The sequence below is a fragment of the Motacilla alba genome, chromosome 7 (assembly GCF_015832195.1).
Source record: "Motacilla alba alba isolate MOTALB_02 chromosome 7, Motacilla_alba_V1.0_pri, whole genome shotgun sequence".
Lineage (NCBI taxonomy): Eukaryota > Metazoa > Chordata > Aves > Passeriformes > Motacillidae > Motacilla > Motacilla alba.
In genome coordinates, this window is record NC_052022.1 from 26,785,387 (window position 1) to 26,813,324 (window position 27,938).

The following is a 27,938-nucleotide window of genomic DNA, read 5'->3' on the forward strand; positions in this document are numbered from 1 at the left end:
ACTCAGCCAGCCATCTTGCACATTCTTCAGCCAGCTGCACTCCTACCCTTTCCCAGCCTTTGACTCTGCAGTAGTTAAGAATAAGTCCTGGTGGGACAGGTACAAGCAGAAGATTACCTGGTCTGAAGAAAGGGTGAAGCAGCAATACCATCTACAGATGTAAAATTGCCAGAATGAGAAAGGTCTCCTGCAACTTCATGAGCTGCACACTGCCCATGAGCATGTCAGGACTGTGTTGTTGGAAGTGGGCTCAGGCTGGTGCAGAAGTAAGCCAGAAGGTTGGTGAACCTTACAGTTAGCCAAGCTACACATCCAAGCCAGCCCAAAAGACCACTGGGACCCTGCAAAGCCTTCATCCTCTGCTGTTTTCTGCCCACCCTCAGAGGCTCCTCTCCCATCTATGAATGTGCAGCTTGTTTCCTTTTGATTCCCAAACACATCAAGATTTTTGGGTAGAGCTCATAAGGAAACAAGCCTTTAACAGACAGCCCTTCTCCTGAGTGAAATACAGACTGCATCTGAGACATGGTCTTTGAGAAGAAGGACAAAATATCACAGAACTAATTAAAATCCCAGACACCTCTATCTCCAGACTCATTGAGAAACCCTTTAATGCCACATTCTGTTACCAAGGCCTAAGTAATTGATGGTGCAGTTGTGGATCCATTGTTTTCACACAAAGCCCTTTCTGCAGAGAGTTACTACTGACTCAGTTGACTACATAGATCCACTTGCATTGAGCAAAAGTGTTCTGTTGCATGACACAAAAATGCTCCATACATGTTACCAGACAAGATGCCTATCTCTCACAAATATTATCAGATGAGGTTTGTATCAATCCATAGCTGAGACGTGGTGACATAATTCCCAAAAACTTCTATGAACCCTGTATGAAACTTCTACAAAACTCCACACTGCTCACAAACTTACTGCTCAGAGGTGTTAATTCCTCTACTTACAACCATATCTACTGGAACTTCGGCTGATTTAATTTAATTCAGATAAAAACATTTTTTCCCAGGGAACCCCAGATGCTTTGATATTGGTCAGTACCAGATATCTATATCAGAAGAATAAGCTGTAGCTCCAAGCAACACATCAGGAGGACGGTACCAGAGTGTCACAACTTCAGAAGAGTATGTCTGTCTGGGGATGGACTGAGCACGAGCAAGGCCTGCAAAAGAAGCCCCAACAAACCAACAAAAAAATGCTGTGTTAGGACAGTCCTTCTACCTGTACAGTGCATAGATGATAATAATTGGAAACAGGACATTATTTTCTCTTTAAACACAAGTAATCTCAATGCAGCTGATAAGCAATTGACAAAGAAAGTGTTTCTGGAATATACCTCTGGGGCAGATCAAATCAAGTAATAGGCTGTGTTTTGCAGGGCTTTATCATTTGAGATTGAAGCAGCTATCCCAAACCAATGCCAAGAAAGCTTTTTGGGTCACACATTGCTGTGGACTCTCCACATTACATTATTTTCTGAACAGAGAGGGGTTGATTCTTTGTTCTCTTGAATGAGTTTTACATGGCAGTAATTGCTCTGACTTAAATGAGTTTAATCCCTGCACCTATCAGTATAAATACAAGAAATGCTGGACTGACCACAGAAATAGTTTCCTGAAGTTCAAGAAAAGGTTATGCTTCTCTGCCTTAATTGGCTGTGGATACAGATCTATATGCATGCTACAGCTTTGGTCTGAGCAGATATACAGCTGTATCCAAACTGTGACTCACCAAAGTCGGCTAATTTGAGCTCACCGAGGCAACTGATGAGCAAGTTCTGGGGTTTCAGATCTCGGTGAAGAATGTGTTGTTGGTGGATGTAAGCCAGGCCACGCAAAAGCTGGAACATGAAGAGCTGGAAAAAGCCAACAAAAACCAGAAATGATTTTGTGTGACTTTGCATTGATACATTAACTCTGAACTTTAGGAGAACCCTGGAACAAAGCAGAGACAAAGCAAGTAAGAAACCAGTAAAAATCCCCAAAATGAGTAGAGCTAGCTGAGGAGGAGAAAACTGTGGTGGGTTATGACTGCCCTACAGCTTTCTGAGGTTTTCAGGGTGGAATATTTGGCCAGGAGGGCAATTTAACTGTGGTCTATAAATGCACGTTTTGGAAATTTAACTTTTCTTTAGAAATGGACTGTTGATTGCAGGAGCAAAGTCAGCTTGCCAAAACACAGACCCCAGCTTTCAGAACCGCAGCTGTGCTGGTTGCATTGCTCAAGACAAAGACACAAAGACACACAGTCAAACAAAATGAAAGCCTAAGGAGCTGAAGGTTTGCCTCCTTGAGCCAGATGGCACCAGCTGACTGGGTTCCATGGCTGCTGCACATGCCACCAGTGGAGCAGGGAACTGACTGACCTGGCAATGGGAACTCTTGGCTTCAAGCTGGGAGAAAACATGAGGACCTGATTCTAAAAATACAGCAAATCAGATATGATGAATGAAGCAAGCAAGGAAGAAGGAAACCAAGAAAGAAAGAATGCCAAGAAATAAATATCTAACTCCCACCATCATGGAGTCTAAATAAGCCTGGGGTAAAATAGGCTGGGCTGAAGCAAGGTATGAAGTTGGATAGTGGATAGAAACAAAAGACAGCAAAAGTAGTAAGACTTCACCAGAGAAAAGATATTTTTTTCACCAGAGGTTTAACCTGAAGAGGAGGAAAAACAGTGACACCCATAGGTCATTTTTGTACCAGAAAATTGTCCCTGTAACATTCCACATATTTATATCATATTCCGTAGGAATCACTCAGAAAAAAACAAACTGCATTTGCCAGCAAAAATGAAGCAAGCTAGATGACCCTCCTGAAGGAGCAGTAAATAATTTTGCAGTTCAGTTCCTGCTGACAGTGAGTATTCCGGACAGGAAAGCAGAGCAGCTGGCTAGTGTTTATTCACAGAAATGCCAGTGAGTACATATTACAGCCATGTGCTCCATGTGCTTTACGAGCATGTCTGGTAGCAGAACCCTGGAGATCTGCGCCAAAACTACTACACTGCATCTCAGATGCATCTGAGCTTTAAGGATGTTTAAAATCTGAGGCCCCAAAAAAACTTCATAAGAATTGGTGTTGCTTAACAACTATCTGGAAAAAGATGTGAACAATGTGGCAACATTTGAAGATGACAGAAGTATTTAGATTAGTTGTGATAGCAAGTGACAGTGAGGAACTTCAGAGAGATCTGACAAAGCCAGATGAATAGGCAGTTTGATAAGATACAAAGTTATTGTTGACAGCTGTAAGATAAATTAACTGAAGCTGCTCAGGAGAAGGGCCCAGGCACTCACTGAGGACATCTGCACTGAAACCTTAAGCCAGCGTGCAGCAGCAGTCCTGAAAGTTAATGAAATGCGAAGATGCACAGAAAGGAGAGCAGGAGACTATTATAACATCAATCTATAAAGTAAGGGTACATGTTTGGCTGTGTTCAGCTCCAGTCAAACAATCACAAAAGGTATGGGAGAAACAAAAGGGACTTAAATGACTGCAAATATGAAGATAGTTCCAAATGAGAAGAGAGTGAGATGTGAAGGTTTTTAATTAGAGAGATGAATAATGTGTTGTAACAATAAAAGGACAAAAATTTGTGTAGAGATAGGTTTCCTTGCCACAAGATGTCATTGTTCTCAAAAGCTGAATGCCCGCTTGTAGGCTCAGAAAATAGGAAGAGGGGCTACCTGAAAAAAGGCTTGGAGACTGAGAGGGAGCTTGTTACATCACCAAAGGTAGATTTTCTCCCATGTTTTTGTCATATACGTAACAAATATTAGTAAGTATTTTACAGTGACCATACATACTGGAAAATAACTCTTCCTCATGCCTTAAGGGATACAAGTCTTCCAAGGAACTCACCATAACATTGCACAAATGGAGTCCTCCAGGATGCTGGCCCATGTACTGTGCTAGATCTGTGTGCTAAATAAAAGAGAAGAACTTGAGGCAAAGCTTCTGCTGTAAAATGCCTCTGCCAACAATGCTTCTTCTGTAAATGGAAAAATATGCAACTGACTGCTACAAAGTTGCCTATTTCACCTAGGTGAATATCTGGTCTGATGCAGCACACAAGCATGTGCTTAAGTTCTGGGCAACATCAGGGACCTGGCTGACCTGTTATCCCACCCAGCATTTGTGACCTGAAGCTGCTGGTTAACAGGATTCATACTTGTGCCAGAACTAACCATAAAGCTGCAATAAGAAGACATAGCTTCTGTATTTTCTTTATCATTTGGTTGACTATCCGCAAAAGCAGCAGAAGCAGCAAGATTCAAGTGGAGAATTTTATTGGTATCTTGGTCTCCCCATGAGAGCAACCCACAGTTTGGTCATGGTAAGCCACTGGGGTCAGTGCCAAATCTGACCCCAGCTGGGATGTGAGCTCATATCATTATTTCCTATCCTTGCTGTGGCTCAAAAACAGTACTTTTATTGTGTTGGCAAGGCAGAAATAGAGGTAAATAATGTCTGTCACCCCAGTGGACACAAGACATGGAATTATTTTTGCATACAGCTGTCGCATATGCAGAAAGAAAAGAGTAAGGCTGTGTGGCTGGAAAGCATGAGATCAAGAAGGAAAATCAATCATTGCACTACAGAATTACAACTTGTTTCTTTGTAGATGTCTCATAGAGCAGTAAATTCATTCTGCAGCCACTTCCCAATACTTCCCAGTACTAGCTCCACAGGAAGCTAGAAAAACATCAACTCACCATGTACTCAAAGACAAATGTTAGTGTCTCCTTGGTCTGGATAATGTCATGAAGCAGTACAATGTTGGCATGTTTCAAACACTTGAGAAGAGAAGCTGGGAAAACACAAAAGGAAGATCAACTTTACTGCTGCTGGAAGTGGAAGGAGATCGTGCACAAAACAAGGCAGCGAAAATAAAAAACTGGGGAGCAATAGTCCAGACTTGGCAGTTCTGTAAGAAGTGGCAGCTACTGAGCCTGAAGGAGGATGGAACAGCTCTGCAGAGAAGCAAGCATCAGTGCTCCAGGCTTGGCAGGAGCCCATCCATCTCTCAGAGGTGGGATCTTGCCTCTGTCAGAAACAGCAGTTCACAGTTCCCATGTGTCAGCTTATAAGTCGACGAGAAGTAATTTCTTCCAGGTAAATGCTGAGAGGGAGGACCTGAGAGCTCCCAGAGCCAGAATGCAGCAGCCTCCAGCCTGTCACTGAGCTTCTCATTCTTCTTCCATCTGCCTCCTGGTGTGTGCCCTCAGCAGGGCCCTTACAAGAGACTTCTGGGAAAAGCTGAGTCTCTATCAGTTTCCAGATTCACAACAACAGAGCAAAAATCTGCAAAAAGAAATCACTGTAGGTATAAGCTAAATTCTGAGTTTAGTTCTGTGTATATTGATTACTGTCTCTGGTTAAAAACTCTAAGAAATAATGAAGTTGCTGAGTGAATATTATAAAACTTAGGCACACTTTTCTTTCAGCCTAACTATCCAAAAGCATCATTGCAACTGTGTGTCCCTTGTCCTTAGGTCCTGACATGCCTTTGCCAAGCCTTGTCACATCCAGGGTGTGGTGATGCAGGGGGCAGCACTTGGAAGAATCTCTGGCCCCATACAGACCACAGAGCACTGACTTATGCTAAGACAAGAGCTGCAGCCTTCTGGGCCTTTTGGCTGTGCATTGGGTTTGCTATGTTAGAGCAGGCTCCAGCCAGAACACACATGAAAGGAGCTTCTCAGCAGAAACTCAGCTTCCCAGTGTGCACAGCTTAATCATTTGCTACCTTAGGTGTGAGACAATATAGCAGTAACTCTGTACAGAGGAGGAATGTGGGGAAGAGGTGAAGCTGGGATTACTTTGCCTGTAGGTCGCTGGCACAACTGAATAATCTGACCCAGCTGTTCACAGACAGGGAACACAAACTACACAAAGAGAAGCCCCAAAGCCCTGAAAAAGCAGATGTCCCTGACTTGAGATTTTAGTTCTGCTTCTGACATAGCAGAATAGCCTCAGAGCTGTTCCAGACCCACTTTTTGCTGCTGATTAAAACCAAATTAGTTTGCTGTCAGACCACGCAGTGCTACAAATTTCATTCAAATAAGGCATGGGCATACAATCTTGTTTCAGCTGAATTAGCTGAAGCACACAATACAGAGCATGGGCCAGCTGTGGGAGGCAGAGTTTTGGTCACAATTAAAAGCTGCTTTTTTGTTTTTCACACAATCTGAAAAAGATATTTCAAGAGTTTCATGCTGGCAAAGCAAATTTATACTGGAGTAGCACTTTGCCTTACGGATGCCTGATTCAGCACAACTACTGGATTGCAAAGTAGTTCTTGCACAGAGCTTGGTGTTGCTGCAGTTAAACTGTCTCTGCTACTGATACTAGTCCATTTAGCTACCACCTGTATGTTCCCAGTGCATAGCAGTATGGACCTTAAACATGCTTCACACTTGCCTATGAATCTAGTAAAAATACTCTGGCTAGAGCCCATCTGCTACACAACATGATAACCTGACTCTGTGATACCTCAACAATTCCATATGACCGGAGCTACTGCTCCAGAGGGGCAGCACAGAGGGTCCACAGTAAAATGGAGGATTCAGCGCCTGTGCCTCAATCAGGCTTCTGGGAACTGCTCCTCACTTTGTTGCTTCTACAACCCCCTGCTGGGGTGTCAGGTGCTACTGCCAGAACCGAGCTTTAAACGCATTTTGTCTCTGCGGGGCTTCCTGGGGTGAAGCTCTCTTTGTCAGGGGAGCACATTCCTCCAGGGTAGCAGAGAATGTGCCGCCTTAATAAATCTTGTGCTTTGTTTTTGCTACTGACTTACATTGTAAATTTGAGGTGTCAGATGCTGCAAAGCTCAGCAGTACACAAAAGACCTACTTAAAGCAGTCCCTTCATATGATCACCCTTGTTTTCTCCCATGATGAATGAAGTTAAGACTCTCAGCCTGTCCAGTAAAGCATGTTAAAGGGGTGCTGATCTTTGGCGCATCATTAGTTCAATGCAGATAAAGCTTTTAAGGCTTATTTTACTGGTGGGCTACAAGTGTAAATGTGGAGCAAAAGCACCACAGCAAATGAGTGTATAGGAAACGTAACACCAGCCGTTTTTAAAATAGGCAGAGTTAGGTGTGTCTCTGCTTTCACACAGAATTGGACTAAGGACTTCGTACACTTTCTTGTCATAATTACAGGTATAAACCTGGAGTGGATTCAGTGACCCCTCTCGTTGTTCTGAGTTGACTGCTATGTGAGTCCTGTGCTCGTGCTGCTCTGTGAAAGCTGGCACATCTGGCCCCTGACTCTCCATTCCTGTCACAAGATTAACCCTAGTTTCACAAGTGCAGTAAGAACTAAAAAAAAACCACGTGTGTCATCCTACATAGATAGTTTTCACTAATACCATAAAACAGACTGGCACAACAGTTGCATATTTCTGTGCATGGAAGAAAACACATTATGGTCTTCTTGGGATTGTACAGCAGATGAAAATAGAAGCCTCAGTCAAACAGGTTTGTGAATGTAGTCTGTAGGGAAATGTAAATACTTTCAGCCAAAATCAAGTACTTGCACAAAAGCATTTCTTTCTCCAAGAAATTGAGAAATCTGCCTAGTGCTCTACCAAGTCGACTGATAAGAAGAATTTCTCATTGGACTGAAATAACAGCTGTTATTAAACATCAATTTTATTGAAAGCATCTCTCTTCAGGCTGGGATCTGTGAGGCTCCAGGTATTGGCTAGGAAGTGTCATGGTAGTAGTAACAAGTCTACAACTGCCCAGTGCAGCAGTGGCAAAGGCTGTGTAGTTTCTAGCGGGAGTGAGAAAGCAACTGTGAAGGAGGCAGCAAGCAGAAGGTGCAAAGGGGCCCTGACACTGCTAGAAAGAACATGCTCTGGCTGCAGCTGGCACTTCCCTTATCACAGGCATGGATGCATCTCTCACAAGTGCATACACTAGAGATTCCTACTCTGTCCTTTGCATGCCTGTCCAGCCCAGCATGAAGACATCCTCCATGAGAGGATAAGGAAACTGAGAATTTTGGGAGAAGGACAGCTGGCACATTGAATAAGCAAGAAAGGACTGAGGGAGACATCATGGAGCTTTTCCAGGTTAAAGCAAATGCTCTTCAAGAGTGATGTTCCTCTATGTCTTACCTTCCCGAATGGCTGTAAAGGGCACTCCCTCCTCTGCCTCCAGCTTGATCACTTTCAGTGCCACCACCTGGCTGTTGATCCTGTCAGGTCATAGTAGAAAGTCACAGAGTAGAAAATCATGAAGCTTCTCAGTGCTTGGCATGATAAGACTAACAGTCTCCCAAGCAAACACCCAAGCAAAATTCCTGGGGCTTGCTGACCCACTCAGGCCAAACTTGGAAGGTAATTACAAACCTCCTCCATCCTGTGTTCATTAGCAGTGAGCTGAGAGCCAGCCCACCTGGCTAAAGAAGCACTGTGCTGCTGTCCAGGTACTGCTAGAGCATGGCGTTGAGCAGTGGCCCCACTCCACCTTCTCACAGCTTTCCTGTCTCTGTGTGATGGCAGCATGACCTCATGCCCAATTTCTCAACTATGCAGAGCTCACTCACTTCAAGGAAAACCTTTGCTCCCTCCCTGGTTCAGCTTGACAATCTCCTGGCACACTGCTGTGGATCAGAGTCTTTGTGATGCCTCCATGGCTGCAGTGGAGGAGTTCCCTGAAAAATTGGGATGGGGCTTTGCAAATATCATGTTAAAGGCAAAACCGGACTTTTGATTTGCCTTTATCTGCCATAGGAGGTGTTTTCAGCAAGCACTGGGGAGGCAATATTGCTCACCTGCTGATCCCCTTGTATACAGTTGCACAGGATCCTTCACACAGCTTCTCCAGATGTACATAGGATGTGGCAGCTCCAAACGGGATGCCTTGTCTCTGCTTCATGACGAAATTGGTATGTGTTTTAGATTACTGGGTACAACAAGAAGGTACTAGCAGGTCATTTAGTAATAAGTACTGATTAATGGCTGCAATAACCATTGGATAAAACATCTCCTTTCTGGCTCTCTGGATGCTGCACCTTACTCATTTGAACCTCTCCACAACATCCTGCTCCTGGAAAGAATCAGGGTAACTCCAAGGTCCCTGGGTGCTGTACCCCCAGCTCTGGAGGGTATGGAGCTGCAGGGGCTGCAGAGACGGTAGAGAAAGGGATGTTCTGGTTACTTCTAACAGCTGGCATAGGAAGAGGGGGACAAACTGTGTCTCTGGCAAACTACCGTTCTACTGATGAGTTTCTTTTCTCCTCAGCTGCAGTGGCTTTGAGCAATGCACATCGTTTTCACCTCTTTCTCTACCAGTCATAGATCTCCAGCACTGGCTGTAAGGGGAGCTGTAAGGGGAGCTGTCTGTGTGTTCCTGTGTTGGTAAATGGTAGCACTCACTCAGAACACACAAAGATAAAGCTGCCTTAACTGCAGCGGGTATGCCAGCATCATTCTAAATGCATGTTATTCCCCCTTACCTTGAATTATTCATCTCTAAATAACCTGTTAGAGCATGGACCAAAACTCAAATGCAGAAGTGAAATGTCAGGAAGTTTACATTTATGTATTCTTCTCCCCCTTAATCCCTCATCCCTCACCTCCTTCCCCACCACTGTATAATTTACACAGCCTGTTAATTTGGCCCATACAGCATAACAATGCTGTACACTACTCAACTCTAAAAAAGGTAGCAATGAATGGCAAGCAGGCTTCAAGCCCTCCCTAGCAGCTATATTGAATGGATTATAATTTGACAACACAGGATTTGCAATCTGTGGCGTGCTGCCTCCTCCAGAACTGTAGGTTGTTGGCTGCCTCCCTGCTTTATAATCTCTCACTGGCACAGAACTTGCTGGAGTGCAATCTTTTCTCCCTTCTCATCTCATCAAAGGCATTTATTGTCATCTAAGGTACAGATTCCTCTTTCAGTAGCTTCACAAGCCTGAAGCTGCAAAGTTTGATGCTGTCTGGTCAGTAGCAAATGTGACGGCTTTGCACTCCTGCAAGTGGAAGCACCCAGGCTTACCCTATCTCAATGCAGACGTATCACAACTGGACATTAAATACCTCTGCTGTAGTCACTGCTTCCATGTGCTGAAGGCCTTGGATTTGTTGGGAGCCCCTTCTCTCTGAACAGCAGCTGCTGCATCCTGGTCTGACAGCACTTACACACAGCATGTCTCCCATGTTGTCCTGTTTAAATTAAACTGTATCTCTTTTTTTCTCCTCGCTCCTCCTCATCCCTCTGTGTCTGTAATAACAGCTCATATGACTCGCATGAGGTCTCTGCCTCAAAGAGTCTTGTGATTTCTGCAGTTTTGCTTTGAAAGTCCAAATGCACCTCTGGAGTAGCTGCATTCATTTCAGTTCCTTTGGTACATGCCCTCCAAAAACAGCCAACATTTTTCATATCTGCAGATGGAGAATTAATAAATCAAAACTTTCTGCTTGTACACATTTCTTTCAGTTAAGCAACTCTCAGTGTAGTAAGTTGGATAATGAAGGGATAGATTTCACATAGGAGCAGGCCTTGACTTCTGTCCCTGCCTGTAGCAGTTCTAGGCTTCAGAATTCAGCCTCTGGGCTCTCAGGTGAGCTTTCTGAGCACTGTGGCTGAGCTGTGCCTTGTGCAGGAGCTGTACATTGACTGCCCTTGCTTTGGCATTTACATCAGCATGGGGACCTGTCTGTCCCGTTGGCATTATGTTTCCAAGGGATGCAATGAGTTGTAGCTGATGGTCTTGTCTGTATGTCAGAATAACCAGAGCAAACTGATTAATCCTGCCCACTGTAGAGCAGGGAGTGCACTGTGGATTTACCCTGGATGTGGACAGCCAAAAGTCCCTTTCTTATAGTCCAGCATGAGCAGGGCTCACTGTGGAGCTTCCTAGGACTAACACCCAACCCACTCATGGAAAATGACAAGGGCAGAGGGAGCAGACATCATCCTGTGGTATTTTTGTGCTGACCCACGAGGTCCTTCAGTTTTCATTTGAATGCAAAACATGAAATCTCCCCTTTGCTTCACTGTTTTGGTGTCCAAGAATAACACTTTTCCCTTGAGCACAGTTATTTCTTTAAAGCAAAAATGTCTCGGAAAGGCAGGAACAACATCTGCGTCGTGTTGCAATCCAATCACCCAGCCTTTGCATGCCAGGGAGTAGAGGGGAAATACTGTCACAAAGAGAAGTAATCCAACTTTTACCAGGTAGCCAGAGATGATGAATGAAGAAAGCACGCTTATGGCTGCTGATTGTTGTTATTGAAAAAAAAAAAAGCATATATAGGTGTATACACATATATATATATATACACGTAGGTGTATATACATATTGCATATATACAGATTGGTCTATTTATGTGTACATATTTAATGTATTCTGTGAGATCGATGCCTGTGGGAAAGCACAGGTAGCGTGTGTGCACGGCTCGCACAAACACGTGCACGCACACGCACCAGTGGCCGCACAGCCATTCACACCGGCCGCTCCTGAGGGCAAGCTCTACGTTGGGCCTGCGGCGGCCGTGGCGCAGGCCCGCTCCCCGCTAAGGCAGGGTGTGGGGCGGGTTTGCGGGGCGGGAGGGTCGGGCGGGCGCTGTGGCTGTCACCGATCCCGCACGGGCCGGCCCCGGGCTCTTTATTCGCGCCTCGAATACTTCCCGACATACACCCACGTGTCGCTCCGGCCTCTGCCTGTTTTGTCCCGGGCAGGGACCCGTCGGCTCTCGCGCGGCTCTGGCCCCGCCCCCTGCGCGTCCCGCGCCCCCGCGTGAGTCAGCCGGGCGGCGCGAGGGGCTGCGGGCAGCGCGCGGCTGCGGGCGGCGCGGCGGCAACAGGTGCGGGGCGCGCGGGGCTGCGCGCGGGGCTGCGCGCGGGGCTGAAGGGGCCGCCGCGCCTGAGGGCGGCCGCGCTCCCCGCGCCTGCCGCGGCTGCGGGACGGGAGCGCCCGGCGGCACCGGAGACGCGGGACAGGCCCTGCGCCGCCCCCGGCTGCGCTCTGGGACTTGGGGAGAGGCCGAAGAGCGGCTCTGACGGACCCTGGGTGTCCGACTCCAACCGCGCTGTGATGGGCTGGTACAGCACGGAGAGCGAGGTGTATTTCTGTCGGCTCTGAAAGGTCCCCTTCTCTTGGTGGAAAGAGAGCCCCGAAGTGTAACTGACGTGCCCTTCGTCTCCTTCCAGTCGCGTTTAAAAGTCCTGTCCCTTTGCGTGCCTTGCTTGCTCGGGGGCTAATGCAGTTCAGTTTTTGGAGCGTATTGAGTGATGGTTCTGCTGCGGCTGCAGGATCCTGTACAGGTGACATAGTGTCCTGTCACTGCCACAGGCCTCCTCTTGCAGAACGAAAATAGGGGAGCGGCCGGAGTGGTCGTAGATGATTCGTAGTTAATCACTGCTGTTGTAGGGCAGCAGCTTATGTAGACTAGCTGTGCTTAGCACTTTCAGTTTCTGCAGAGTGAACTGTCTTCAGACGGGGAAGCACGTGAGAATGTGCAAAATAAAGGTGTAATTTCAAAAGAAAAAGGGGCAGAAGGAGATTCAGAATTTTTTTTGTCTTTTAAGAGTGTGGTAATTTTAAATTTTTAACTGCATGCTGTAGCAGATAATTTTCACCTTGTTAGTTCCCCCCTCCCCCGGCTTCTTTACTGCTTTATTTTGCTATCATCCTGTATTCGCTGGAACTGGCATTAAAAGCTTTGCGCCCTCGCCCTCATCCAAAGGGATCTCTACCGTCTCTCAGTAGCCAGTTGTTTTGTTTTGTTCTGAGCAGATCTTAGTCACACAATGTTCAAAGCCGTGGTTAGTGCTGACCAAAACACAAGGGCTTCTTTAACTAGTCACACGTTGTATGTAAGCCACAGTTGCCAACAGTAAATGATGTTGACGACTCCGTTTTGAATGAGGAAGCTTGGAGATCACCTCTTCAGAACCTGAGTAGGTAATTCTGTGTAACAAACGTGCAGTCTTGGTCCTGCAAGTTATTGCTAAATGTGATGCAACAAATGTATTAAAAATGTGTTTGGAAGTACGTAAGTAAACACGTATGAAAGCTGTAGAAATGTTTGCCGTGTTTGTTGACTAGCAGGTGAATAAGCACATGAGGCTCATGGGAGTTCTAGTGTTTCTCAAAGGCAGGGGCGTACCAGCTGTTGCTGTTCAGCAGTGAATGTAAGGTTACCTTCATATCTGTGGTGCTCGCTTCAAAATGGTCAGCGAAGAGCACAGTCCATGATAATGAGAGAAATGTTTGCTCCACATCGTTCCCAACCGTGGCAGTTGTTACGGCGTGATAGCGTTTGATTTCTGGAGAATTAGCCTTTAACTTTGGAAGTGGAGAGTATGACATCAGTGTCATGCCAGTGACCATCTGTCTGTAGCACAAATCCATTTCATAATTGGCACTCCTTGCTGCTTTCCACTTGCAGCGTTGGAAGACAAATGTAACTGTGGAAGTATGGGCAGAGCAGTGAAGGTGCAGAAGTGTTGTTTTGTGCCTGGATGTTCACCTCCATGAATGCTACATCTCATAACAATTCAGGTAATCTTAGTGGAAAGGAAACAATGTAGATGTTATGTGAGAGTAGCAAGGAAAACTACATGTTTCTGGGACGAGGAAACCTTCTATTACAATTACTTTACTTAGTTTGTAGCTGTGCCAAAGCAACTTGTATTTTGTGTTAGCTGTGAAATGGGAATAATGCTGTGCTGTCCTAGGAGTAATAAGAACTTGAACTGAACTTGAATTCAAATCAGTTTTATTTCAAAATGCCTTAAATATGTCTCATCTGTGGAAAGAAGACAGTTTGACTCTTGTTTTCCCTTATTTGCATAAATGCTTGGTAATGCAACCCGAAGTGTGAGCTTCTGTAAAGAAAAGAATATCTATCCCTGCCATCATTTCATGCTCTTAATTTGCCACTGTTGCAGCTTTCTTTCTTAATAATTATGAAAATAGTTTTTCAGTTTGGCTTTGAAGGGAGATCTTGCAAACAGCTAATCAAATGCCTGTCTTTATTTTGTTACAATCAGAAAGTTTCATGACAACTAAATACATTTTTTTGCAGTTGAGCCTCATGAAAATGAAAAAAAATTCTTTGAGTCCTTAAAAAAGTCCATAAATTCTAGAAGTCAAGAATTTTTGGCCTCCGTTCCTTAACCTCAAATAACTATATGCAATGTAAATGGTATATTTGTTGGTACTCCAATCTCTCTATCAAAGTGTTAATCTCTTTGATTCAGTGATCCACTGGGTCATTTTATTTGAAGCTAGAGTCCTTCACAAAGGAGAGGTGCTAGCATTTTCAAGAGAGTGAATTGTAGGGTTAGATGGTTTTGAGTAGGCTAAAGAAAATCCTAAATTTACTTGCTCTGAGCAAGAACACATCAGGAAGTTATGGTTCCAAAATGCACTTCCATTTTCCTTTGATGTTTCATCAACACCTCTGCTACTGAAGCATCACATGACAGTTCCCTTATATTTGTGAGACTCCTTTGTTAATATTTTAAAAAGTTAACTTTTACAATTGTAAGTGGTTTTTTTCTTTTGTAGTTGAGGAAGGAGAGCTGTCTTGAAAGCAGTATCTTTCTGGTGACTAGTGTGTCTTTGTGTTCCTAGAAAGTATGCTCTGGTTTTTGTGGTTTTTTTAGAGCAGGGTGCATATGACTTGTCACGATACCATGTTATCAAATCTTTATCTTTTTGAGGTCTGTTCTTTACCAGCTCTGAAGCCCAAATCACCCTTTTTAGGGTCCTGTATCTAAAGGACAGGAATTGTTTGCTGTGTTGTTTCTATATGTGAAGGTCTCCTTGGAAATTCATTATTCAGAGCACTCCAGTGAAAGTGTTGGAGTTTTGTTAGTTATTTTATTTATTTATCAACTTGATGATTACTGTTTCCAAGTATGCACTGAAACTTCTGTGTGAGACTTACAGGTCTGAATGTATTTTGTCTCTTGTATTCATGACTGGCCATATATATTCCTGTATACAAAAGCTTCAGATGATTTATTCTGGGTCCTAATTCTTATACTAACTTATTTGTTTTCTGATTTTGTTACAGTGGATATCAGACAGCAGTTATAATAAAGCAACAGCTCTAAAGCATTTATATGTGAAACTTTGAATAAATGTGACTATACACCTGCATTAATGTAACTAAAATTTGTAGTACTTCATATAGTAAGGCAGCAGATCAAGAGAAATCACAGTTCTAAAGGAAGCCAAACAGCTCATAAGAAACAAAGATTACCTGTAGCTTTGTTTCATTCCAAGAAAAGTAATACAAAGTTATCTTCATGAGGATGGAAAGGTGTGATGGTGAACTTGCAAAATTCAAAATCTGAAAGGATGAAATTGTAGCTAGAGCAGCCACTTTTTTCCCCTTGCCTTCCGTGGTTGTCTTTATTTCCATAGGCACTCTGCTACCAGGTTGCATGAGGAAATGTTTTGAACTCTGCTTTCTGCATTTCTGCCCGGGCACTACTGCACCTGCTAATAGTGATGTGTGATTTGGTTCAGGAATTAAGTTGCAAATTCAACTCCTAATCATTTTCTGCTCATGCAAATTTGTTCACCTTAAATTTAGCTGAGTATTGAATTCTGTCTTATGACTGAAAATGAATCAGTTTGGTGGTTTCTGAGTGGTGTAATGAGAATTGTATAGAGAGATTGATGTGAATTTCTGCCTTTGAATGCGGGTTTGTTCATTCTTTCCTTACAATAGACCCATTGTGAGCTGAGTAGTTAGGACGAGTCTGGCTGTTTAGCTTCTGTCTGCCAACTCAGTGTGAGTGAACTAAATATAAATACTTGAACCATCCTGGCGGCGTGGAAGTGTTTATTTATTGAATGCAGGAGCTAAACCTTTGGAGGTTTTTTGGGTTTTGTTGTTATTGGTTTGTGTTATTGTGATTAAACAGCTGGTTTTATGTTTTTCAGTTTGTGAAAATCATATTGTTCCTTTTGAAAGAGGAACAATTTGGTGGTGATGGAGTGCTGCCACTGACAGATGGACTCACAGGAAAGAAGGTGAGAATGAGCAGCTAGGTGAAACCACAGAGGTTCCCTGAAATAGACCAGCTCATGATCATCCTGGAAAATTAAGTGATATCAGCATACTCTTTATGTAACTTGTACTAAAACTTCCACTAAAGGGAAGATTATTATCTTAGCTTCAGTTGTGTCTGGAACACTAAAGTTGCTACAACAGCAACTTCTTTTTTAAGCTGATGGTTGTAATTTCTGGAGCCATAGCCACAGGCTACAAACTTGAAAGTAACATTCCCAAGTGAACAGTACATCCTGTCTGGTACCTGCACCTGTGAATTTTGATTCTGCATCAGTAGCCCTCCAGTAGACTTTTCTTGCACAGAGATACTTGGTAGAGGTCAGATGTTTTTGTCACAGATCCTGTTATGTGGATTCCAAATTTGTTTTACACTGTTTTCTGAAGTCCTGTTAAATGGATAAAAGCACAAATATCAGGTGTTGAACTGATTTGATATACACTATGTTGATGAAAATTCTCAATATTATAATTTACTTTGGAGTGCTTTGCCCATCTGTAAAATCTGTATTTTTATCTTAGGTGACATATCCTTATATTGATATTAAATTTTTGAGCCTTTTTTTTTTCCTTTGTGTATATATTACTGATTGGTTCCTTTTAAATTTACTTTTATTCTAAACACAAGTCCTATGCATTTGAAATGCAAGGTGGACTCTGCATTTTAAATCTGTTTGCTTTATGGACTATTTACTTGAATTTTATAAGAGTTCTAGACTGTCACCTTTTAAATTTTTTTCTTTTTTTTCTTTCTGTTTTGTAGAAAAAATAAATATATTTGGGATGGACACAGGAGCTAGGAGAAATAATTGGTTTCATTTGGGATGGACACAGGAGCTAGGAGAAATAATTTGGTTTCCTAGTTATTCTTAACTTGAATGTTTCAGAGGCAGACTGCATAAAGATGTTCATCCTATGCACCACAGTTAACAAAATACATAGTTTAACAATTCCATGGCCTGCAGGAATAGGGCTACTTGCATGAGTTTGCCTGCAGTGTGGTGTATCAGAATAGCCTTTTTGTGGGTTTGGTACAGGTTTGGAGTACATTTTATTTCTTGTGCCTTTTCTTCTAGACAAAGACTGTAATTCTGTCAAAGCTTCCCTCGCCGTCTTAATATATTTAATTCCACAAGTTCATGTCAAGCTGCAAGAACTGATTTATGCAGGGAATGAGAGACTTGGCTGTTGTCAAATTAGGAGCTAAACCTATTTGTTTCTTTCTGAGTATATAGCAGTCTAGTCTATATAAAATTCCAAGGAAACTTAAGCATGACTCTTAATTTAAATATAGTCTTAATTTCAGCTAGACTATATTGATGCTTAATATAACCTTTTGTATTTAAATCAAGGGATTCTGCAAATTGTTAAAACTGTGGGCTTGTCAAAATTCCGAGGAATTTCTTTGTGCTGAGTTGGAGAAGTTGCTGACTGAGCATTCAAACCACAGTGTGTTGAAGTTTGCATAGTTCCAGTCACTCCTGCAAGCCCCGATAATTGCACACTATTTCAGGATACTTGTTTTTTCGTGGTTCAGTTGATTTGAATAACTGGCTCATTTGAATCTGAGACACTCATTAAGAATTTGCAAAAAGGAAAAAAACCCAATCAAAACCTCATTTTTATCTCTAGAGGTAAAAATAAAAGATGAGCTCCTACAGGTGTAGTGTTTTAAACACACTATTAATGGGAGCAATTAGTACATGATAAAGTACAAATGAGAAAAAAAGCTTATGGTTTCAAACAGAAGACACCTTTTCATTTAAATAGCATTTACTTTACAATTTGATAATAGTAATTTAAATATGTTGGCTTGAAAGTAAAATTAATGTCTGAACTACCAAGCCTTCTTTACATAGGCATTAGTGAACCATGGAGAACTTCATCCTGATTGTGTTCCAATTTCATCCAACCTTTGTAGCTCAGAAGAGGCAGAAGGAGCCAAAGAGAGAGGCCTGGTCTATGTTTGGAAGGCTGGTTCCTGCTCTGTGACTCCAGAAAGGCTTCCAGGCCTCAGTGGAAAGACAGTGTTACAGGCAGCCCTTGGAATCCATCATGGGTTACTTCTAACAGAAGGTAATAAACACCTTAATTGTAATGATCTGGGGCAATAACAATCTTCAGTTATTTTCAGGTTTTTTTTCTTTAGAAGTGATACTAGATCTGTGTTTGGAAAGATGAGGACAGTACTTCGTGCTTTTCACACACATTTGTATGTCCTTTAGTATGTTCTTAAATTAGAAAGGACCAACAAATACACTTAACTCACTTGACTGGAGTATAATCGAATTCTTAGCAGAAAAGCATTACTCACTTTAACAGTACATGCATGCACAGGGTAACATTAATGTGAGGTGTAGAACTTAACAGCAGCAATTGCAGAGAGCAACCAGCAGCCTTCTTATATCAATAGCTGTAGTTTAGCTGAGCCTGGACTAAGCTAGGAATTCATATCTGTTTGTCTGAAGCAGTCTTCATGTTTTTGCATTGGTTTGACAATTGGTTTTACACTCATACTAGGATTTGTTTTTCTTTTTCCCGCCCTCCCAGGTGGAGAGGTCTACAGTTTTGGAAAGCTGTCCTGGAGGTCACGACCTGAGGAATGTGTTAACAGTCCTGTCTTAGAGAGTGCTTTGCTCGGACATCGTATTATTACAGTGGCAGCCGGCAGCTTCCACAATGGAGCCGTGACGGAGAGCGGTGTGGTGTACATGTGGGGGGACAATTCCGCTGGCCAGTGCGCAGCTGCGAACCAGCCGCGTGTGCCCGAGCCCCAGCTCGTCAGCATCTGCGATTCCGAAACCAGCCCTCTGCTATCAGTACGGATTCTGCAGCTGGCGTGTGGAGAGGAGCACACGCTGGCACTGTCACTGAGCAGAGAGATATGGGCCTGGGGGAGCGGCTGCCAGCTCGGTCTCATAACAACAACTTTCCCAGTGACAAAGCCACAGAAGGTAGAGCACCTGGCAGGACGTGTTGTGCTCCAGATTGCTTGTGGAGCCTACCACAGCCTGGCTCTGGTACAATGTCTCCCTGTGCAGGAAATGAAGCCTATCCCAGAGAGATGCAATCACTGCAGTCAGCCTCTCATTACCATGACAGACAAGGAGGATCATGTAATCATTTCAGATAGTCACTGCTGCCCACTGGGTGTAGCACTCTCTGATAACCAGCCGGAAGACCACGTTTTCTGTCCGTCATCGGACACTCCTGGAGGCAAAAGTGTAACGGCTGGCCAAAGTGAAGACTGTCAGAAACCACTTGTGGAACAACATGGGCTTGTAGGTTTAGAATCTGATGGACCGAGTGGCCTTTCCAGCAGCGGTGGACAGGAAGATAGTGGAATTTCTAGTTCAGGAAATACTCTGTTCTCGGACAAAAAAGCGGGGAAAGAGTACTTAATTGGTTTGTCAGATAACTCATTAAATGAGAGCCTGAATAAAAACATCTGTACAGAGCCTGAACAGGTTGGTACCTAATCACTAATCACCGCTTATAATTTGCAATAACATCTCTTGCATATGTGACAACATTACTCTTTTTACAAATGAAAAACTTACTTTAATATAGCTGTGGTGTTTTTATAGTTTCCAAGTGGCTTTTTCTCTGATGGTCCTCAACTTTTAAGTGGAAATTTTTTTTTGTTCTGCATTGCTGTTCAATTGTGAGCCTTCATTGTGGGCAGCCTTGACAGTGCTTTAATCTCTCCTCCTCATGGTCTGCAATACCAGAACCACAGAAGCCAATTTCTGTGCTCTGTTTCCTGATGCATGGGTTTCCATTTGTGTGGGGCAGAAGGATTCAGTGGATCTTACTGGTACTCATCCAATTTACCTTTAAGGTAAAGGTTTAATTTCTGTACCTGGAACACATCCCTCACAAATCCATCTAATTTCTCAATCAGTTAAAAATTCTGGATTGCAAATTGCTAAAAGCTTTGACCAAAAGGTTTCTAATGGTAATAATGTAGGGGTGGCACAAACTCGTAAAAAGTGGTGGGAGATGTGTAAGTGCTATTCTGTGTAGCATGGAAAATGATTCAACAACACTGTTTTGATGCTATAGCAGAACAGTCAAGTACTCATCTCTTAGTAAGCATCAGAAAATGCTTGACATGATGGTTCAAGAGCTGTTTGTGGCTCCCTGACAAAATACTGTTTTCTGGTTTTTAGAGGGGGGAAAAAAAAAGGAAACGTAATTAGGGGCAAAGGGAAGAACATAGAACCCAAAAGTTACTAGACAGAAAACTAACCCAGAATCTCACAGTGCAATCTGGCAGTCCTTACTTAACTACTGTCCTGTGAGGAGCCCTGCTGCTCTGTGGCCTAATTTGCCACAAAACTGACACCGGAATTCTGAAAATATCTTTTGTCATTTAAAGTGTTGTGCAGACACAGATTTATTTTTTTCTTAGTAATTGCAGTGAAATATTCTCCACAGTGGTACTGGGAAAAAGATTTCACAATACCTAAGAAATAGTTGATTTTTGTTACTGCCTCTGGTGGCAACAAAACCTCCATAGTTTTAAAATCTGTCCAGTAATTTGGTAGTTCAGCAAGTTATGCTTTCTTACTCTGAGAAAAACTTCCTTTAGAGAAATGAATGTTGTGTAAATACATTTGCTCTTTCTTTTGCTTTTTGCTATAATGAATGCATTCTAGCAGTTGTGGGCACCTCAGACTCTGGCAAGAGCTCCAGTATTGAGAAATGACTGAAACACATAGTTTCATGCTCCCTTCCTCAGTTCCTTGTTCTTGGCATATTTCCAGAGCACTGTTTTCCTTGTACAGTTTCAGGAATCAAGATTGGAATTGATTCACTGAATCTTCCACAATTGAAATACAGGTGAAGAGCAGAGATGAGGTCTAATGTAACCTTTCAGCATTAGTAAAATCCTTAATTTTTCTTTGCTTTCCTACACAAATGAAGTTTTCTTTCCTGTTTTGCTTGGTATGCCTTTTAGAAATAGGATGAAGTAAATAGAACCAATCCCAGTCCTTTTACCTAAGTTTTAAAGAAGTCAAAGATTGTTTTTGTTTTGCAGAATAAAATGAACTGTAGTACTTGTAATAATACCATTTTCCATTGTGTATTTGATGGGAAAATGGGACTTTGCTGTCTTTGTTTCAATATTCAAACTATTTCTCAGAGGTCATTTTGAGCATTGCTTCTTATTTGATGGGTCAGCTGATTGCTATTACAGGTAATGGTGTGCTGAGGCTAATAATTGCCTTCAGTCAGTTTGTCCCTCATGTCACTTAATGATTATTGACTAAGCTTTATATGCATACAACAATGGTGTTAGGGGGACACAGCCCAGCCAGGTTTTAAGATAGGCCTTGCAAAATGAATCCATGAATTGCTGTTTACCTTTTACCGTATTGAAAAGATCTCTCTCAAAATGGAGCATGCTCACTGATGCACTTTCATTGGTGGCAAAGAAGTTGGTAATAAGCTTAAAATTATATCCCTTCTTATATTTGTGTGCAAAGATCCTTTTTTGTTGGTATCTAAAAACCCCAGACTTAGTCTCTTATGGATGAGCTACAAGACATGTGCAACAAAGCCCAGACCTTTTAGAAATGGTGCTTGGTGCTAGCTTTAAAAAATCAATTTGAGCAATAGAAGTACACAAAAACCCTAGATAATTTGTATTATATACAGTTAAAATACATCTATAATTTACAGTAAACATTACTAATAAAGATTACATGGTGTTCAGTCTGGCCCATGATTTGAATAGTGAATGTGTATCATTGTCCTACTGTTCTGTCTGCTCTGATATTTCCCATTTCCCTTTGGTTTTAGCCATCTCAAGAGGAGCAGCTCAGCGCTTGTATCCCTGGCCCTCCGGGTAGCAGCACATCCACCCTGAACAGCCTGGTGGCCTCGTGTGCCTCAGCGGTTGGGGTGAGAGTCGCTGCCACCTACGAGGCTGGAGCCTTGTCCCTGAAGAAAGTCATGAACTTCTATGGCACATCTTCGAGTGAGCCAGGATCTCAGTCAGGCAGCAGGTCCCCGGGGCCCGAAGCTCTGAAGGACAGTCGAGAAGAGCAAGTCAGGCTGGAATCCATGCAGGGGAAGAAGAGTTCCAGTTTAGTAGATATTAGAGAAGAGGAATCTGAAGGAGGGAGTCGAAGGCTTTCCCTGCCTGGCTTGTTGTCACAAGGTAAACAAGTGTCTTGGGGAAAAAACACTGGAAAACTTATAATAATGTGGAGGTTTATAAGGGAAAAAAACCCAAATATTTATTAAACACAAATCTAATGATCTCTCGAAGGTGTGTATGAATTCTAAACAATATCTTAGGACTTGAAAGCAGTGGAGAGAGTGAAGACTAGCAGATACTGCATGCTAAGAAAACCAAAACCAGTGGATTTACAAATGGTCTTTCTTGTTAAATTAAGGTAAAGTGAGCACATTGGAGGAGTCATATTGCCAAATGATCTTTCATGTTGGTTTTGTAGCTGATAAAAATCTGTATGGTCTGTAATCTGCAGTGCACTGAGCTGGTTTTGAGCCAGGGACCTATAAGTACTCCAGTTCCCACTGCTGAGCTTCAAATGTAATGACTTTGTTCCCTCACAGATTTTAGTGCTGTTAATTGCTCTGAACGTGTATATGGTTTAGTTCCATATTGATCTTGGATTTGAGGGGAGATTTAGGAAGTATTGAAGTATTTGCTGCAAGGATTTATTTTCTTTTAAAACATTTTAATGTATAGTTTGTTTTGGTTCATTTGCTTCATTATAACTGCATGATTCTCATATGTCTGCTAAACTTTAGCAGCTGGTAAACACTACTTGATATCTACCTGGTTTTAGCACCTGTGTTACTTCTTTGTATCCATAACCTATTGTCTTGCCTGTCAACCTCTGTTCTCTGACTTGAATTAAAACTGCTTCAAGAAGTTTTGATCACTTGCTATGAAGTATTGCTGTTACTATGTAACACACAATCTGAGTGATACATTTACCAAAGTGATCAGAAATTTTTCTCTTTCTTGGCCTCTGCTCAGTTTCCCCAAGGCTCTTACGGAAGGTAGGACGGGCAAAAATGAGGACTGTGGCTCTGACTCCAACCTACAGTGGTGAAGCTGATGCTCTCTTGCCCTCTCTAAGAACAGAGGTGTGGAGCTGGGGGAAGGGCAAGGAAGGACAGCTAGGGCATGGTGATGTTCTGCCAAGGTGAGATTTCTTTGAAAAATGTTTTTTTTATTCAGGAGATTGCTAGAAAATTTTGAATATTGAACTGTCTCAGCTTCTCAAATTTAAACATCTGCCATGCAGTGTCTGCTTGTTCTTTTAGGTGTTGTGACCTAAGTTTCTCCAAGTAACATGTTTCATGTTGTATTGTTACTGAACATAAATCAATTCCAATTTTACCCTTTGTAATCAGTAACAGTTTTGGTGATATTTTGACTTTGTCCAAATTGGGGTGAGGTCTGTCATCAACTTTTGCCCTTCCTGACCATTTTGACTAAGCTGGTTTATTGCCAGAAAGTTCCATATATCTTTGCTTTTTCTAATTTGTTTTGGGGAAGGAAATAAAACCTTGAGCGTTTCTACATTAACAGTACCTCTGATAATATTTTTTCTTTTTCCCACATTCTACCCCTCTTCCCTCATCTTACGGGTTCTGGGGATTGACAGGCTTCAGCCACTGTGTGTGAAAAGCCTTGATGGTAAGGAAGTGATTCACCTCTCTGCTGGTGGCCATCATTCCTTAGCACTCACTGCCAAATCCCAGGTACCAGTGATTGTTACCATTTATTGTTTCTCTGGTGTAATTATCATGTTTGGTCTTTTCTAGTTTTTAGTTTCTTTTGCTTCTGAACTTTTGTTCCCGTTTGTGGGAGGCAGCATGGAAGTAGCGTGGAATGTAAATTGTATTTCTGCCCAAGTTCTGCATGTACCATCAACATTATGTTTAAAGATTGCTGTGAGTTGGTTTGGTGCATTCTCTTTCTGAATGTGAGAAGACAATCTCAGAATGTAGGAAGGCAGTGAAAATGAAGGAAGTGCTTCTCAGTGCATGAATTCTATAGCCTTGACTTGTGTGCTTGCACACTTGATGTGTTGTACTACCACAGTTCAGTATGTTTCAATGTCTATAAATGTACACTGTGATGTTGAGTGCTGCTTCTTGCAGGTGTATTCCTGGGGCAGTAATATCTCTGGCCAGCTCGGTCACTTGAACTCCCCAACAACCGTCCCTCGTCTTGCAAAGGTACTTTGTTTTCTGTGGTTTTCTTCTTTCAGTTTACAGTCTCTTCTTGTACAAATGAGTGCAGAGTAATTTCTGGGAAGGACCTGTTCATGGATCTATGTGCTATTTAATAATAGAGCCCTTGATTTTCTTTGCCTTATGCTGTAAAATGATCTTTAGATGAGCTTGTGAAAATCTACCCAAGAAATCATTTACAGACTTCCTCTGGTGTTTGACCACAGCGAAGTTCTAGAACTGAGAAATGTGACTGGTTGTATCTTCTTATCAGATTTCACTTTTACCTTGTGTTTGGTTTCTCTGATATTGATGTTGCAGTGTTGAAACTTCTAAATACTTCAGAACTCTGTTTTTATTCTAAACAATTGTTTCTAGTGTTTTTAGCTTGGCTGGACCACGGCCGCATTTGTTGTTCATTTCCTTATTTCCGGAGCTTTGCAGAATTTTGGCAGTGGGTTTTCTCTTTGTTTTGAACTTTTCACCACACTGAGTGAATAGTAAAATAACAATTTTTGGGTTAGACCACAGCCTTTCCCATGTTTTCTAGTGCTCATCTTAATGGAAAGCTAGCTGCATAATTTTCCTGCTTAGGTCTCATGTAAATTAATGTACGGCAGATTAACTGTCTCCCAGGTTTATATAGATTTCCCAGTTAAATGTAGAGGGGAGAATAGTGTTCCACTTCAATCAAACTCATTTGATGCCCATTTAAAAATAAAACTGATTTGTAACTGAAAGGCAAAAAAATCAGCCATTAGAAAGAAAACTGGAAAGAGTTTTCAGTATATGTGCAAGGAGTTTGTTATGAGACACTGAAGCTGAAAAATTGGCTGGTTATTGCAATAGTTTGTCTTGGCAGGTGTACTATGTACATGTGTGACTAGAAGAGTTGTGTACTTTTCTCTCCTTCCAGCTTTGGGTGCTGATTTTTAATGTCTTCCTTCCTCCTGAATTTTAGGTGTGCGGTGATGGTATTTGGACTACAGCAGCAGGACTAGATTATTCTCTCTTCTTAGCAGATGAGAAAGACTTCCAGCCTGGATTATATTACAGCGGCCAGGAGACATCATCAGAAAATAATTTGAACGAAAATAGCTGTACTAAGAGTCCAGTTTTGTTAGTAGCTTGTAGTAAGGTGAGTGTTATTTCCTTTAAGTCAGTACAGATCATACTGGTGCCCTTGGGAAACAGCACGGTGCTGGTGGTTTGATGAGCTTTGAGGGTGTCAAGCCACGTGGTTGGTTCCTAGTAGTCAAATGAGAGCACATTGGATGAGGTGCAGAGAAAAGGTCGAGTTAGTATTATTCTCTCCCCTGCCTGTTTCTTGGCCTTCCCTTCTGTTTGAGGGACAAGGAGGTGTTTCTAGTGTGTTAATCCATGTCCTTCTGTCTGTGCGTGCTGCAGAAATGCACTCTTCTCTTGTGCTCTGCTTCACCAGTCTTTGTGTCCAGGCTTCACTGCCATTGCTCTTCATTTGCTTGTCTGTCACCTGGCTGAGGCCACGGGCTGCTCTGTTCTCTTACTCCATTCTGCCTCTTGTTTGTGACTGGGCAGAAGGTCCCTGTGAGTCCTGCACCTTCTCCGTCCCTACTCCTCCCTTTCACGGGAGTGCAAAGGTGGATCTAAGCAGAAATGTGCATTTGATGTTAATGGGAGACAGGAGGTGCCCCTGCAGAGTTTTTTTATGAAGCTGAATCTTACATGTGCCTTGAGGTTGGCATGAGGTAGCGGTGTGAACTCTGATTGCATGTCATCTTCCAGTTTGTGTATGGTTTCAGACCAACGTGAGTTTAAGGTAACAAAAAGGAAAGTGTGAGGGTAGAGAGTCTCTGCCTTAGCTCCTCTGGGTATCACTGCTATTTCCTTAAATTGAGCAGAACAGCTGTTTGGGAAGTGTTTTGAGGAAGGACAGAGATTTAGACACTGGGTCTGTGTCTGTGCGTGCAGACACACACACCTGTATGCCTTCTGTAAGACTGTTGCTAGCCATTCCCTTCTCTTCAAGGATGATTGGTAGGCTCTTGCATGTAAGAATTGGTTGCCTGTTGAACAACTTTGGCTCAGTGTTTCAAAGGAATCCTCTATTTAGCAATCAAGGAAATAAAAGTAGAGCTCAAACTCTGAATTACTCACTTTTGCATGTGAGCTAAGATTAGTGAGGAACCACAATACATCAGTGGCACTTGTGCTGACCTTAGATAAGAATTTTGCTTTGATCTACTGTGGAAAGCAAGTACCACTGTTAGGAGTATTGCAGTGTCAATAAACTGGACTCTTATCAATAAAATGACATATTCCAGGTCCAGAAAGGACCTGTCCAGAGCACAGTCATAGTTCTAATAAAGTATATTCTTCGTATTTAATAGGAGAAATGTATGATGTAATGATGCTAAAGTGACTGAATTTAAGATCACTGTCTCTTAAACATGGTATGGTTGTATGAGCCACCTTAAAAAGTGATTCATTTATTGTCTTTTTGTTCTGTCAGAGTCAGGAAAATGAACAGCAGTGGCTATAAATGTATCTTCAACTTTTGCCATTCTTGTATTAAGACAGTATTGAATGGGTTGTTTGTCACTGAAGGTAATTAATGCTTACTATCAATTACTACCACTTAGCTCTTCAAAATACGTTTTATTTGCATTACTTTAATTTTAAATTGGGAGTGTAAAAAGAAAAACATTAAAGCTGCTGTTTTTTCTTTTCTCTTTTTCATCTTTCAGATAGGGTACATAAGCAATGTGATAGCTGGTGGTGACAACTGTCTGGCCTTAGTTGACAAAAACGTAATGGGATATATTGCCAGTTTGCATGAGTTGGCTGCTACTGAGAGAAGGTTTTATTTCAAACTGAGCGAGATCAAATCTCAGGTTCTTAGACCTCTTTTAGGTTTAGGTAAGACCTTCTTTTAATGTTTTCCTTGGTATTGTTTCCCCTACATTCCACAACAAGTTTCTGTTATGCAAAATTTAAACCTAATAATATGTTTTCGAGATAAAATGAAGCTCTTGCTTTCTCACCTTGGAGAGGGGATGAAGAGGTGGAAGACAGTTGCATTTTGACAGTGTTCATTCTGTTAATATTTGCACTTTCCTATGGTTTCACCTGAAATACCTTCATTATTTGAGCTGTATTTAGTCTAAAAGTGTTGAATTTCTGATTCTGGGTAATGTATCCATGAGGTGAAAGTGCTGATAAAACATCTAAACAGCACCATGTTGAGATTCTCTCTGTTAATGGGTGCTGCTCTTTCATAAGGTAAGCTAAATTGCTTTCTGGTCTGTTACAGATAATTTGGGCAATGCAAATGCAATCCAGTTGTTGCAGGAAATGGCAAGCAGGTTCAGCAAGCTGTGCTATCTCATTGGTCAACATGGAGCTTCTTTAAGTAGCTTTCTTCATGGAGTAAAAGAAGCCAGGAGCTTGGCCATCCTGAAGCATTCCAGTCTCTTTTTGGATAGTTACACTGAGCAAGTATCCAATTCCCTCTCATCTTGAGTCTCTGCAGGCTTAATCTACTGACTGCAACAAGCCCTGAGTTAAGGGAAAGTAGGTCATAAGGAAAGCTTTGTAACTGTTGCATTGTTGTGATTTAGAAACGTGTGGAGAGTTTTACACAAATGGATTCATTTTGTAGTG

At 42.3% G+C, this 27,938-nt stretch overlaps 2 protein-coding genes across 9 annotated transcripts in view; one reads left to right on the forward strand and one right to left on the reverse strand.

Moving 5' to 3' along the window:
* The window catches only part of CDK15 (cyclin dependent kinase 15), a 39,925-nt gene extending 29,735 nt beyond the window's left edge, over positions 1 to 10,190 (reverse strand). The window contains exons 1-7 of one of the 3 annotated variants that reach the window (XM_038143593.1): positions 10,077 to 10,190; positions 8,804 to 8,901; positions 8,145 to 8,224; positions 4,730 to 4,824; positions 3,876 to 3,938; positions 1,768 to 1,867; positions 1,054 to 1,174 (exon numbers count right to left, since the gene is read on the reverse strand). In XM_038143593.1, the coding sequence (XP_037999521.1) occupies positions 1,054 to 1,174; positions 1,768 to 1,867; positions 3,876 to 3,938; positions 4,730 to 4,824; positions 8,145 to 8,224; positions 8,804 to 8,901; positions 10,077 to 10,187 (668 nt within the window). In that variant the 5' untranslated portion in view covers positions 10,188 to 10,190. Of the gene's footprint in view, positions 1 to 1,053; positions 1,175 to 1,743; positions 1,868 to 3,875; positions 3,939 to 4,729; positions 4,825 to 8,144; positions 8,225 to 8,378; positions 8,521 to 8,803; positions 8,902 to 10,076 lie in introns of those variants that run through there. The other 2 variants (XM_038143590.1, XM_038143594.1) reach the window with 2 other exon arrangements.
* Positions 10,191 to 11,757: 1,567 nt separating this feature from the next.
* ALS2 (alsin Rho guanine nucleotide exchange factor ALS2) overlaps positions 11,758 to 27,938 on the forward strand; it is a 37,151-nt gene continuing 20,970 nt past the window's right edge. For 2 of the 6 annotated variants that reach the window (XM_038142046.1, XM_038142051.1), the window contains exons 1-12: positions 11,767 to 11,846; positions 13,434 to 13,546; positions 15,947 to 16,036; positions 17,995 to 18,149; positions 18,624 to 19,540; positions 21,882 to 22,242; positions 23,092 to 23,260; positions 23,726 to 23,822; positions 24,225 to 24,302; positions 25,258 to 25,434; positions 27,023 to 27,194; positions 27,589 to 27,769. In XM_038142046.1, the coding sequence (XP_037997974.1) occupies positions 16,017 to 16,036; positions 17,995 to 18,149; positions 18,624 to 19,540; positions 21,882 to 22,242; positions 23,092 to 23,260; positions 23,726 to 23,822; positions 24,225 to 24,302; positions 25,258 to 25,434; positions 27,023 to 27,194; positions 27,589 to 27,769 (2,327 nt within the window). In that variant the 5' untranslated portion in view covers positions 11,767 to 11,846; positions 13,434 to 13,546; positions 15,947 to 16,016. The other 4 variants (XM_038142048.1, XM_038142049.1, XM_038142050.1 and 1 more) reach the window with 4 other exon arrangements.